Here is a 14,449-nt window from a genome sequence, read left to right on the forward strand (position 1 = left end):
CATATGAATACTGCTTCCTAAGTCACCATGGGCTTCCCAGGTGGCACGGTGGTAAAGAACCTGCCTGCCGATGCTGCAGACACAAGAGTCACAGGTTCGATTCCTGGGTCGGGAAGATCCCCTGGAGGAGGGCATGGCAACCCAGTCCAGCATTCTTGCCTAGGAAATTCTAAGGACAGAGGAGTCTGGCGGGCTACAAAAGTTGGAAACGACTGAGCAACTTAGCACACAGGCACATAGCCAGGTGCTGGGACCCAGAGCTGAAAGTGACTTTCCAACTGAGTGAAACTCCTTAAGAGCCAGGGGGCTCACACACACAAGTTACCATATCTATGACCTCCCCGCTACCCCAACACACGCACACAGAATCCTCACCAATCACAGGAGACCTGCCATCTCTTAAGCTACAAACTGCTTTACAAAGAGATGCAAATGTGGTCCAGATATAAATTGGAACCTTCCAGCTTTGGAGGTCCCTAAGGGCCAAATCACTTCATGGCAAATAGATGGGAAAACCATGGAAACAGAGACAGACTTTATCTTCTTGGGCTCCAAAATCACTGCAGATGGTGACTGCAGCCACGAAATTAAAAGAAGCTATGACCAACCTAGACAGCATATTAAAAATCGGAGACATTACTTTGCCAACAAAGGTCCATCTACTTAAAGCTATGGTGTTTCCAGTAGTCATGTGTGGATGTGAGAGTTGGACTGTGAAGAAGGCTGAGCGCCGAAGAATTGATGCTTTTGAACTGTGGTGTTGGAGAAGACTCTTGAGAGTCCCTTGGACTGCAAGGAGATTCAACCAGTCCATTCTGAAGGAGATCAGTCCTGGGTGTTCATTGGAAGGACTGATACTGAAGCTGTAACTCCAACACTTTGGCCACCTGATGCAAAGAGCTGACTCATCTGAAAAGACCCTGATGCTGGGAAAGATTGAGGGCAGGAGAAGGGGACGACAGAGGATGAGATGGTTGGAAGGCATCACCGACTCAATAGACATGAGTTTGAGCAAGCTCTGGGAGTTGGCGATGGACAGGGAAGCCTGGCATGCTGCAGTTCATGGGGTCGCAAAGAGGCGGACGAAACTGAGCAACTGAACTGACTGAAGGGCCAAAGATACTAAGAAAGAAGCTTGAGTGGCAGTGGAGGCTTGGCTAAACTTGTAAGGATATCAGAGGTGGTGACAGTGAACAGACAAAACCCTGCAGGCGCTGAGACTCTCCCGTAAAGCTGCACACCAAGAGCAGATTCACGGGAATTCCCTGGAGGCCCAGAAGTTAGGGCTCCATGCTTCCACTGCGGAGGGCCCAGGTTAGATCTCTGGGTGGGGAACTAAGATCCCGTAAGCCGCAAGGTGCAGTCAAAAAAAAAAAAAAAGATCTACTAAAGCAAAACTCCTGAGAGAAATCAGAAAAGCAGCTACTCCTGCTTGGGGAGGCGGGCTGACTGGAGAGGGGCAAAGGGAACTTTCTGGGCTGGTAAGAATGTCCTGCCCTGACCACGGGTGCTGGCGACACCCAGGGGAACTGAAAACTCAGTATCGTCTAGACTGCGTCTTAATAACAGAGAAATCTCGATGTATTATTTTACTGATTATCTCATCTGTTTCCTGAGGAACATCTCCCACGAATACATTAGCATCGAGGAAGAAGTTACCAGGACTTCCCTGGGAGTCCAGTAGTTAAGAACTGCTTCCAGTGAGGATGTGGGGGTGACCCCCGGTCCAGGAACTAAAACCCCACACAGCACAGGGCAGTTAAGCCTGCGCACCACAGCCAGACAGAAGCCTGCACACTGCAAGGGAAGAGCTTGAATGCCACTAAGACCCGACGCAGCCTAATAAATAAATACCTTTTTCAAAAAAAGAGAAAAAATGTTACCAAAAGCTAAGATGCAATCCACACGATGACCAACAATGGCACTGGTACCAGAATTTTAAAATTCAAATGAGGACATTTTCTGAGAATTTTCTATGAGTCAGGAGCTATCTGCACCTTTCTACTTGCTGTACTTCACAGCACCTCCCAACAAACCACCGGAATAGACACGATCACACCCTACTTACAGATGAGGAAACCGAGGTTCCGAAAAGCTAGTTCCAATCACACGGCTTCTCAACGAGGCTGCAGGGCAACTGTCTGGCCCCACAGCCCTTGTTCTGAGCCACTGAGCTCACAGCTGGGCGTGAAACGAGAGGACTCTGAGGGCGGTCAGACACATTTCAAAATGTACGTCAGCCGAGCACTGGGAATTGATTCTCCGCATAAACATCTAGGGGACTTAGGGGAAACCAGCTGTAGTCACCGGGAAACAGGCGTCCTCCAGTCGTCTTTGACCCCAAGCTCCCTTCTCTGCAGCCCTTGGAAAGAGAGGAAGAACCTGGGCAAGACGACTGCCTCCTTCTGTCTCTGCACCATCACAGGGAACTCTGGCCATGGGGCACTTAGAAGCCTCAGGACTGCCCGAGGCTGCTGGCAACCCTGGCTTCTCTCTACAGCCAGAGGCCCAGGAAAACCAGGACTCAGCTGTTTGCATCGGGAGTCAGGTTCCTGGCTCCTCCTGGAAACTCTGAGCATCATTTCAGCGAAGAGACAAAGGCTAGAACTGGAGTGAGGCTCTCGCTGGAAGGGCGGGAGCCCTCCAAGCCATCCTGGCCCCTACACGGGCCCTCACTGCATTTCCTGAGGGGCTTCTGCAGTCCCCGGGGTCAGCATCATTGGTACCGACATGCAGAATACATCTCAGGCCAGAAATGGGCGTAGCACCTGCCTTCAAGTTGCGTTCAACACTTTGATCCTTGGTCACCAGGCCCAAGAACCAACGTGGTCTCCCCCTGCAGAGGGAGCAACTCTATTCTAAATAGTTTCAAACACCTTGACTACACATCTGAGCTAATGTAGTTTCCCGTAAGTTTCCAACTTCCAGAAAGGCACTGCGGCGACTTAAGACAGAGGCCTCTGTGCCTGAAGATAAAAAATACTTAAAAGGCCACACCACCCTCTCCAAGGACTCCCTAGTGGCTCAGAGGTAAAGAATCTGCCTGCAATGCAGGAGACCCAGATTTGATCTGTGGGCCAGGAAGATCCCGTAGAGGAGGGAATGGCCACCCACTCCAGTATTCTTGCCTGGAGAATCCCATGGACAGAGGAGCCTGGCGGGCTACAGTCCATGGGCTCACAAAGAGCCCACCTTCACCTCTGTTCCAAAGAAAACTAGTAGCTTTGGTGAAGAACCTTCCAGACTTCCGTGTATTTATTTACAAGCCTCAGGTGAGTCACACTCCATACACAGACACACTGAAGCGCAGAATCGTGGTCAACCCCTCACGCTCACATAGACTCCATCACAAACAGAAAACGATTCAAAGAGCACAAGCCACGGGGTCAGAGGCCCTGCCTTTCTCGGGACCCAGGGCCCAGTACCCAGCAATCCGCGGTGAGCAGGCAGGAACCGCTTGCTGAAACAAGGAGAGACTGGACAGCAGATAGACAGATGGAAGGAGGAGCCGAGGCGCCGAGGCCCGCAGTGGATGGAACAGAGCGCCACCAGGAAAACCTCAGGGGCTCCCAACGTGTTGGCCTGGGGGCGTCCTCTCCCTTGAAAGACCACGTTCTGTTCCAGCCACCTGAAGGACAGAGACCCTGCAGCTGCCCAACCTCAGACACCCCCGAAAAGATGCCCCAACTGACTCACCAGGGGAACCCAGTAGGTGTAGAGCGCTCCGAGTCGCATCTCGGGGACGAACTGGGAGCAGGCGAGAAGCAGGAAGTAGAGGTTGAAGAAGTATTTGAACTGGTTAAACAGCACCTGCAATGGAGAGAGAAGACACCTGAGGCGGTGGGCTCGGAGCGAGGCAGACGGGTGACCTTGCAAACACTCCCTCAGGAGAACGCAACTCACGTGGCACCTGCACGCACACTTTACACTGACACCTGTTTAGGAACACACACCTGGGTGATGAAAACATCATTTGTCAAATAAAGAAGCAAATGATACCCGTGGGAATTCTAAACACCAAATTCAGCACAGTGGGGACCTCTGGGTGTGGGGTCTCTGACAACAGCTGTTAGGCTTTATTTTTTAAACCTCTTTTCCAAGTGCAGAAAAGGCCACTCCAAATGCCACTGGAGAGGGTTTAGTGAGAAAGGCCTAGGTTGTAAGATTGAATCAAGAGGGGTACATCGATGTCTCGATGGTATGATTTCAGCGCCAGAAGTAACTACAGCAGAATTCCATCCCACGTGGCCGGAGGGTTCTGGCGGTTTCCAACTCATCTGGCCATCAGGCAACGAGCGGAAATGCCCTGTCTGCTCAGGGCACCGTCCAGCCCCTCGTTCCTGCCCTGCCGTGGGGACGTGGATGCTCCGCACACCCCAGCGGTGCAGCTGCAAGATATGGGAGAGTGGCCTGACGTGCCTCAGAGTTTCCATGAATGAGACATTAACTTGCACTTGACTTCAGATACAGAGATTTCAGGGGCCAGGGGGGAGGGCTGAACCGGGTAGCAATAAATGGAGTCAAAAATCACCCTTAAAGAAACATTCAGGGGCTTCCCTCAGGGCTCAGTGGTAAAGAATCCGCCTGCCAACGCAGGAGACACAGGTTCGATCCCTGGTCCAGGAAGATCCCACATGCCATGGAATAACGAGACCTGTGGGTCACAGCTATCGAGCCTGGGCCCTGTGGGCAGCGAGCCGCAACCACTGCGCCTGTGTGCCCCAGGGCCTGTGCTCCACGGCGAGAAGCCTCTGCGGTGAGCTGCCTCCGTACTGCAACTAGAGAGCAACCCTCTGCTCGCTGCAACTGGAGAAAAGCCTGCAGGCAGCAGCAAAGACCCAGCACAGCCAAAAATAAACCAATTATTAAAAAGAAATTCAGGCTAACCTTACGCTACAGTATGAGGTATTTGTTTCCATGTTCTCTCTCAGTAAATCAGTGATTTATTTTTTTTTCTTTCAGCTTTGGAACCGATTGTTGCTGCCACTTCTACAGCCAGCTGGTGTAGTTTTGGAGGTTACCATGGATAGAAATCGATATTTAACTTAAGGGTGTGCTAGGCAGGGGGGGAAGGTTTTCAGAAGGCTTGTCTGTTGATTTGTATAAATTAATGGACAAAACAGACAGTCGCAGAGTAATATACTACTAAACAAAACAAACATTAGCAAATGTGTTAATAGAAAATCTCTCTGGGTGGAAGTATTAAAATCTATCTTACAAAGATTTCTTGGGACTTCCCTGGCAGTCCGGTGGTTAAGGATCCACCTCCCGAGATTCCCTGCTGGTTCAGCGGCTAAGACTCCAAGCACCCAATGCAGGAGGGCCCGGGTTTGTTCCTTGTTCTGGGAGCTAGATCCCGCATGTCACAACTCAGACTCAGCAGAGCCAAATAAATAAATATTTTTTAAAAATTTAAAGAAAGAATCCACCTCCCAACGCAGAGGATGCAAGTTTGATCCCTGGTCGGGGAACTAAGACCCCACATGCTGTGAGGCAGGTAAACCCACAGGCCTCAACTGCTGAGCCTGCACGCCTCAGCAAAAGACCCCATGGGCTGCAACCACAACAGTACAGCCAAGGAAAAATAAAAAAATTTCTCTACACTTTTATCCCCCAGCTTTTCTATTCTGAATATGTGCTCCAAGATGGTAAGGGGGGGAAATACAGGCATTGATTTTTTTTTTTTTGGTAACAAAGCTAGGCCCTCAAAATATCTTTTTCACTCCTCTTAGGCCGAACACACCAAATAAATGTGAAGTTATTCCAACCGATCAGGTGGAGTCTCACTGCCTTGCAGACAGAAGGCAACATCTTTCAGGTGCTCAGGACTAAGGGAGGTGAAAGGCCAGCAGCTGGGGTGACGTGGAAAAGACACGATCCTGCGGCAGGAGCCTCGGTCTTCTAAGACCGGTACCACTGCAAACATGTGGTATTAAGAAGGAAAAAACGATGTTGTCCCGGCCCGTACGTACCCCAGGCAGAAAGGTGAAGAAGTTATACTTCTGGTTGTTAATGACATTTCGAGGGTATCGCTGGTCCCTCTTCTCCGGGTGCCCCAACCAGACTGTGCGGGGCCTGGGCTCGCCTCCTCCGCAGCATCTCAGCCACTCGCTGCACCTGTGGGAAAGACACACCCACACGGTCAAGGCCACGCCCACACCGCCAAGGCCACGCCCACACCGCCAGGCCGCCCAGGCCACGCCCTCTCAGAACTTCTCTCTCTAAAGCATCATCACTGGGTCAGAACCACAGCCCCACATGGGGCTTCACCCTTCAGTGGGCAGGGAAAACAGAGCTGAGGCATCTAAGAAGCCAGCTGTGGTCCAAATCAAAGATGCTTTGTCCCCAAGCCCAAATTATTTAGGAAAGCAGGATCTGGGTTTTTTTTTAAGATTTAGAAAGTAAATACATAACAATAAGAACTTTTATCACTTTGACATGTTGCAGATGAGAGAGGAAAGCTCAGGACAGCTGAAAAAAGCCCCTGAGTCTGCCAAAATGTGAGAAACGGCTGAGTCTGGCCTTGAAGCCGGTCTGTCTTATTCTCAAAGCTATCAAGAGTGCTAGTCACACCAAGATTACTATCAAAGAAGAGAAGGAAAAGAATCTCCTTCCATACCCATCTCTCCTTTTTAGCAACACATTGGAGGAAAACGCCAGGAAGATGTTGACTCAGAGCCACATAACCGGGAGACGGGCCAGCGTGCCAGCTGTAGGCAAGCTGACCCCAAGGGCTGCCCCCAGAGGGCAGCTCCTCAGGTGCCCTGTTCGAGGGCAGGGACACCTGGTCACCTGCCCGGCTCTGATGAAATTAGGCTGCTCTGAGACACATATCCTCAACCCCGACTCTCACCCAAAAAAGGCACCACATCCTTCAGGAGAGCCCGTGAACAAGGCATCTTGAGAATTATGACCCTCATCAGCCCCTTGTAGTAGAAAGACCACAGGCAGAATGTTCCTACCCGGGCCCCAGCACACACACAGGCTGCGAGGGAGGAAGCCCAGCCCGGCCAGCCCCTTGAGACGCTGCCAGCTGAAAGCAAACCCTCCCGATGTGGCCATCACGACTTACATAATTACTTGTCAGCGGCAGACCCACCTTCTGTCCCTTCTCTTTCAGACCAGGCATGTCCTGCTGAGGCGCTGGGTACAGATCTGAGCACACACAGGCCGTGGGCTCAGGACTCTAAACATTGGCAAGCCAGCAAGTTGCCTGCTCAGATGCTCAAAATTTCCATGATGAAACACGATGCTCTTTCTTAAAAATAGCATCCTGGTTCCAGTAAACCAGTGCTGGGGGTGGGGCAGGGAGGCTGCTGGTGGCTCCCATGAGGACAGGTTTCACTTCTAAGTAACTCATTCGTGTTGGCCAGAGAAACACAGGGAAACCTGGAGGAATCCAACCCCGTTCCTGCTCTTGGGTGTGAATCACCCAAGCGGGCCAGCGTGGGGCGAAGTGCCGAAAGAAGGGGGGACGGGGGATTCGCTGAGCACAAGCACACCCTTCCATCTGCAGAAACCTTCCTCGTGGGCTTTGAGTCTGCCGTGCACCAGCAATTCTCCCCCTATCCTGTAACAATCCTGTAATGATGATGCCCAGAGTGGGACGTTTCTAAGGAAAGCTGAAGAGAACCACAGACGGTCGGGCTGACTGTTGATGTGAGTTCTGTTTGCCTTCTGCTGGCAGAAGGTTCCACACAACAAAGGTTAAACTCTCTGAGGCGTATCCCTCAGGCATGCACGTGCACGGGGCAGCTCATGCAGGGCAGCCTGCGTGAGGCAGCGAAGACTGGAAACCAACCTAATCGGCCATCAGAGCAGGGGGCAGGGGCTGGTTGGGGCTTCCGTGGCGGTCCGGCGGTTTAGACTCCCGGCTTCCAATGCAAGGGGTATGGGTTCAATCCCTGCTCAGGGAACTAAGACCCCACATGCTGTCTGGTGCGGCCAAAAAAGTATTAAAGGAAAAAAGGGGGTGCTGGTCAAACAAGCAGGAAAGATTCATACAAGGGGATGCTCAACAGTCTTTAAAGGAGGAGACAGAGCTGCGTGTGCTAAATGGTCCTATTTGCAAGTCTGCTAAATGGAAAAGGCTGAAAGGTGTGTCCAGGACGCCATTCTTTGCACGAAGGCAAGAGGATAATGCGCAGATGTGCTTGAAAGTGCAGAAAACCTGCATAATGAGCTGATAATGTGGGTTCCTTTGGAAGGAGGGGGTGGGGGGCCTTTTCCTATGTATTCTCTGGTCACACTGGACACATATTACCTGTGTGTGGGGCTGAATGTGCGCGTATTACCTATGGGGCTAAATGTAAGCATATTACCTATGGGGCTAAATGTGTGTCTATGTGTGTATCTGTGTGTGTTTTCAGCTAAATCCATAATATAAGCATTTATTAAGCGCTCACTTGGTCCAACCAAGGTTCCAGGTCCTGGGAAGGGATTGAGGGGGAACCTAACTTTGGAACAAGACCCTTCGCTTCTGCTTCCTCACAAATACAAAAGCAGGCAAGCACTTGGCACAAGGCAAAATTAGGACTTTGTGTCACCGAGGTCTGTGTAGCTGGCCCCAGACCGAAGCTCTTCGGCATGCGCATTAGCTGCCCTGCCCGAGCCACGCCCATGAATTCTCACATCAAGGGACAGGCTGGAAGCTCCCTAGTCACCCTTCAGTGCCTGCTGGGTGGGTGGACAGACTCCTTCAGGGCAGTGACATGCTAAGTGTCCTCAGTAGCAGGCGCTGGAGAGACGCCCCTGGAGGAAAAGGTGCCCCCCACCTCCTCTCCTACCCCCCCAGGTTCCCAGGCCGCAGCCCGGAGGCCAGGTGGGCAGCGTCTGCATGTGAGTCGTGCTGTGGTCGGCCATGTGCCCGGGACATGATGTCCCTCAGGCCCTTCAGCCCCCCTGTGGCCCTGGGGTCACCTTCCCAGGGCCCTCCCATGCACACCCCAGGCCCCGGCCCCTCCACGCCAGAGCTGGGATTCTCTCACAGCCAGGTTTGTCTGGGGGCCCTTCTGCCGGCGTCCACCAGGGAGGCTGCGGGCTCCCGCTCCCTCACACCAAGTGTGCCAACCACTGCTGTGCCTACCACCCCGTCTTCACCACGGGGACTGACGCCTGCTTGCCCCGCCTGCAGACTGGCTCCACTCCCGCCATCCAGTGGCCTGAACTGCACCATCTCCAACCAGCCCGGCACCCCAGCCTTAGGGGGGGGCCCTGTCCAAGTGCATCCCGCCTCAAGTTCGGGCCCTCAGCCTAGGCCACGTATCCTGCACTTACTCTTTCATCAGAATTCAGTAAGTCAGTTTCCCTCCATCTCTCCACCTGAACTAGCCGAGGCTGACCCCACCTCTGAGCTCCAAGTATGATGAGCCCAGGACGCAGGCTTGGCCAAGCAAAGCCCTCAACATGCCCATGGGCTCAGAGGAGGGGCCGATGAGAGGCCTGGTGGGGGGGTTTCGCTAGAAATTCCAGAAAAGATGTGCCCTTCACCCTGCAGTTGTTTAGGTGGCAGAAAACAAGCCTGGAGTTGCAGGCAGCCAGCTGCCTTGCTCCCATTTAGGGAGAGTCAGCCTGAAAAATGGAGTCGCAAGGAAGATGCAGAGACACCAGAGGCTCTGAGCACCCGGGCAGAGAGCCTAGGTGTGTCCATCTCCTCGGCTTCTCCTGCCTTCCATGCACGCTGTGCCACTTCAGTCGTGTCTGACTTTGTGAACCCACGGACTACAGCCCCTCAGACTCCTCTGTCCGTGGGATTCTCCAGCAAGAATACTGGAGTGGGGTGCCACGCCCTCCTCCTCCAGGGGATCTTCCCAACCCAGGGATCGAACCCAGGTCTCTTATGTTTCCTGCACCGGCAGGCGGGTTCTTTAACCACTAGCGCCACCTGGAAAGGCCAAGTGTCAGGCATCAGTAAATTGGCTTCTGTTTTTATTTTACTCTGCTAAAGCCAATGTTGGGCTTTCCAGATGGCTCAGCGGTAAAGAACCCATCTGCCAGTGCAGAAGTCGCGGGTTCAATCCCTGGGTTGGGAGGATTCCCTGGAGGAGGAAATGGCAACCCGCGCCAGTATTCTTGCCTGGGGAATCTCATGGACAGAGAAGCCTGGCGGGCTACAGTCCATGGGGCTGCAAAGAGTCACACACACATAGTCGGCAAAGTCAGTGTTAAGTTGGTGTGTTAACTGCCCCCCAGGTCTCCTAACAGTCCTGTCTGCCACGCGACTGGACTGTCCTGAAAGATGCTTTTTACTGCATTTTGTATGCGTTTTGTGCATCTTCACTTCTAAGCTTTTAAAGCCTGTGGTCTTACCATCCTGACCTCTCCACACTGATTTCTTCGGGGCTGTGCAAACATGGAAATTTTACACTGAAGTTACTTAAAATAAGAGCTGAGTTCCTCATTCTCAGTAGCCGCATCCTGAGTGCTCCGCAGTCACAGGAGGCCAGCGGCATGGATGGATGGTGCAGATGGAGAGCACGCCAGCAAGACAGAGCTTCCCTGGACCGTGCAGCCTTACGGCTTCGGTCAAGGCCCCTCCTCCCGCCTGGCTCTGGACCAAACCTCAGTCAAGGGAACATCAGTAAGCGGCCCCCCAACTGAAGGCAATTTGCTGAGCAATCACACACACAGACACAGACACAGACACACAGACACACACACACACACGCACGGGATTTCTACATACCAACCACCTCCACTTTCTAAGTTCTAGAGTTTGCCTCAATTTGCATGTGTTCGTTTTTTTTTTTTGGCCGGGGGGCGGGGGGAGCAGGGGGGTGCATTTCAAGGCATGTGGAATGTTTTAGTTCCCAGACCAGGGATCAAATCCGCGTCCCCTGTGGGAGTCTGAACCACTAGGGAACCAGGGAAGTCCTTTCAATCTGCATGTCTTAAATCAGTGATCCTCAGCAGGAAGAAGGGGGCTAGTTACTGGTGTCTCCTAGGTGGAGGAGGCCAAGATTCTGCTAAACATTCTAGAAAACCCAGGACAACGCTCCCCCCCAACCAAGAATGATCCAGCCCCAAATGCCAGTTATGCCTTGTTTGAAAATTCCTGCCCTTTATTTCTACCAGTGTATCTTAAACGGTAACCTAAAGGACCTTCCTGACAGTCCAGTGTTTAAGATCCCAAGCTTCCAATGCAGGGGGCTTGGGTTCGATCTCTGGTCAGGGAGCTAAGATCCCACATGCTACACAGCACAGCCAAAAAATAAAAACAAACAATCAAAATTAAAAAAAAAAAAAAGGTAACAATCAGTTCAGTTCAGTTCAGTCGCTCAGTCGTGTCCAACTCTCTGTGACCCCATGAATCACAGCACGCCAGGCCTCCCTGTCCATCACCAACTCCTGGAGTTTACCCAAACTCATGTCCATCAAGTCGGTGATGCCATCCAGCCATCTCATCCTCTGTTGTCCCCTTCTCCTCCTGCCCCCAATCCCTCCCAACATCAGAGTCTTCTCCAATGAGTCAACTCTTCACATGAGGTGGCCAAAGTACTGGAGTTTCAGCTTCAGCATCAGTCCTTCCAATGAACACCCAGGACTAATCTCTTTTACGATGGATTGGCTGGATCTCCTTGCAGTCCAAGGGACTCTCAAGAGTCTTCTCCAACACCACAGTTCAAAAGCATCAATTCTTCGGCGCTCAGCTTTCTTCACAGTCCAACTCTCACATCCATACATGACCACTGGAAAAACCATAGCCTTGACTAGACGGACCTTTGTTGGCAAAGTAAGGTCTCTGCTTTTTAATGTGCTGTCTAGGTTGGCCATAACTTTCCTTCCAAGGAGTAAGCGTCTTTTAATTTCATGGCTGCGATCACCATCTGCAGTGATTTTGGAGCCCCCCAAAATAAAGTCTGACACTGTTTCCAATGTTTCCCCATCTATTTCCCATGAAGTGATGGGACCAGATGCCATGATCTTCGTTTTCCGAATGTTGAGCTTTAGGCCAACTTTTTCACTCTCCACTTTCACTCTCATCAAGAGGCTTTTTAGTTCTTCTTCACTTTCTGCCATAAGGGTGGTGTCATCTGCATATCTGAGGATACTGGTATTTCTCCCAGCAATCTTGATTCCAGCTTGTGCTTCTTCCAGCCCAGCGTTTCTCATGATGTACTCTGCATATAAGTTAAATAAGCAGGGTGACAATATACAGCCTTGACATACTCCTTTTCTTATTTGGAACCAGTCTGTTGTCCCATGTCCAGTTCTAACTGTTGCTTCCTGACCTGCATATAGGTTTCTCAGGAGGCAGGTAAGGTGGTCTGGTATTCCTATCTCTTTCAGAATTTTCCACAGTAACACTATCATAAATGGAAAACTAGTATCACTTGCCATAAATAGAAGGCAAACAACCAAATCCACACCAGGAGGAGCGAATGTTACTAACTTCCCGCTGACACAGGGGCCCTGCCCCCAAGCCTCCAGTCTGCTGCTGCTGGACATCAGCAAGTGTCTGCTGTTCAAAAGTGGACCCTGGGACTTCCCTGGTGGTCCAGGGGATAAGAATCCGCCTTCCAATGCAGGGAATGTGGGTTCGATCCCTGGTGGAGGAAGAAAGACCCTGCCTGCCACGGGACAACTCAGTCTCGCTCGACGCATGGAAGAGCCTGCAGGCTGCAATGAAGGTGCTGTGCAGCCAGAATTCTGTTTAGAAAAAGAGGCTTGACAGAAAACAAGGAAATTCTGTAAAGCAATCATCCTTCTATAAAAAAAAATAAACTAAAAAGCAAAAGAAAAAAAAATTGGGCCCTGGCCGGGTTAGAAATATTGAAGGAAAACTGAAAAGGGAAGTTAAGGGTCTCACTATACGTCTGCATGAGATTTACTTCCTGTCCCTGAATTACTTAGATATTACCACTGCAGCACCTGGAGCCAGCATCTGCCCGTATTTGGGGAACCGCTGTCCTGCAGCAAAGCCGTGGGCTTGGTGGCAAATTTCTAAGTGACGAAGTCCTCCCCCGGCACCCCTCGTCAGTCGAAACAGAAGAGGCAGCAAGCAGCCAGGCCCCCACTTGACATCTGGATTTATACCCACAGCTCTTTCTCCAGCAGCTGCCCCACACCCCACCTGTCCAGGGGTGGAAGTCAGCCCCACGGGAGGTCCAAGGGGGGCGTACCTGGAGCTGTGGGGGCAGCTGTCACCCTGCTGCTGCTTCTCAACACCAAACTGAGCCGTCTGTCACTTTCCCAGACACATTAGCTCCTATCCCACCTTCTAGACAGGCTGGGGACAGAGGCTGCAAGATAGAACCCCTGAGTGTGGTAAATCAATGCAGAGGCTGGAAAAGAAGGAACAGGAGTCCCAGTTTCAGAACAGCAGGACCACGTGGGCTGAGTAATAAACACCGGCTTGCTTTTTTTTTTGGCTGTGCTGTTTGGCACATCAGCTCTTCATTCACCAACCAGGGATCGAACGCTGCCGTGGAAGCATGGATCCTTAACCACTGGACTGCCAGAGAAGTCCCTGAGCACTGGCTTTTAAACCAGACAGACCTACATGCAAACCCCAGCCCAGCTCCACCCCAGCTGTGCACCCCTGGACAATCAGTCATATCCGACATCTTCTATGCTTCCCTCTCTTCCTGTCTGTAATAAGACCTGCTTTGCTGAATTATCAAAAGGATTAAGGACTTTATATATACAAAGGGCATAAGACAATGCCTAGCACATAACAATGGTACCCCACTCCAGTACTCTTGCCTGGAAAATCCCATGGACGGAGGAGCCTGGTGGGCTGCAGTCCATGGGGTCGCTAAGAGTCGGACACGACTGAGCGACTTCCCTTTCACTTTTCACTTTCATGCACTGGAGAAGGAAATGGCAACACACTCCTGTATCTTGCCTGGAGAATCCCAGGGACGGGGGAGCCTGATGGGCTGCCGTCTGTGGGGTTGCACAGAGTGAGACACGACTGAAGCGACTTAGCAGCAGCAGCAACGCATAACAGGCATTCCATTAACAGTAGATATTTCTCTTGAGTTATTTTTTCAGATTAAAAAACACATGAAAAATTTCTCACTTGTCACTAGCAAGAGCGATTCAACTAGGTTAAGATGGAAGGCTAGAAATAACTGAGCTTACACTGCTCCCAGCTTAGACCATTTAAACGCAGGGAAACCAAAGGGGACGTTCTTACGGCCTGACTCTAGAACAGACAGAAGCTCTGATGGCCAGTAGCCTGCGGGCCAGATGTGCGGTGGTTTCACACAACCTGGGCAAATGCAAGGGGTAAAGCAAACACTACAGGGGGACGCGCCAAGGGAACAGAGTTTCTAGAAAAGGCAACTCGCGTAACAGGGAGCCGCCTCCAAAGAAACGGTCGTTTCTGCCTTGGTGCTGCCGCCAGCAGCAGGCACTCAGTAAATATTTGCTAAATTGACTTTGTGACGCACCCACCCTCCCTGAAGCCGGAGTCCAGAAATCTAGACTTTTCAGTGTTGACACT

At 51.6% G+C, this 14,449-nt stretch overlaps 1 protein-coding gene across 6 annotated transcripts in view; it reads right to left on the reverse strand.

Moving 5' to 3' along the window:
- ATP9A (ATPase phospholipid transporting 9A (putative)) overlaps positions 1-14,449 on the reverse strand; it is a 130,151-nt gene that overhangs the window by 93,361 nt on the left and 22,341 nt on the right. For 4 of the 6 annotated variants that reach the window (XM_069547053.1, XM_069547051.1, XM_069547055.1 and 1 more), the window contains exons 2-3: positions 5,973-6,117; positions 3,697-3,810 (exon numbers count right to left, since the gene is read on the reverse strand). In XM_069547053.1, coding sequence (XP_069403154.1) covers positions 3,697-3,810; positions 5,973-6,117 — 259 coding nt within the window. Of the gene's footprint in view, positions 1-3,696; positions 3,811-5,972; positions 6,118-7,072; positions 7,187-14,449 lie in introns of those variants that run through there. The other 2 variants (XM_069547057.1, XM_069547054.1) reach the window with 2 other exon arrangements.

The sequence above is a fragment of the Ovis canadensis genome, chromosome 13, assembly GCF_042477335.2.
Source record: "Ovis canadensis isolate MfBH-ARS-UI-01 breed Bighorn chromosome 13, ARS-UI_OviCan_v2, whole genome shotgun sequence".
NCBI lineage: Eukaryota > Metazoa > Chordata > Mammalia > Artiodactyla > Bovidae > Ovis > Ovis canadensis.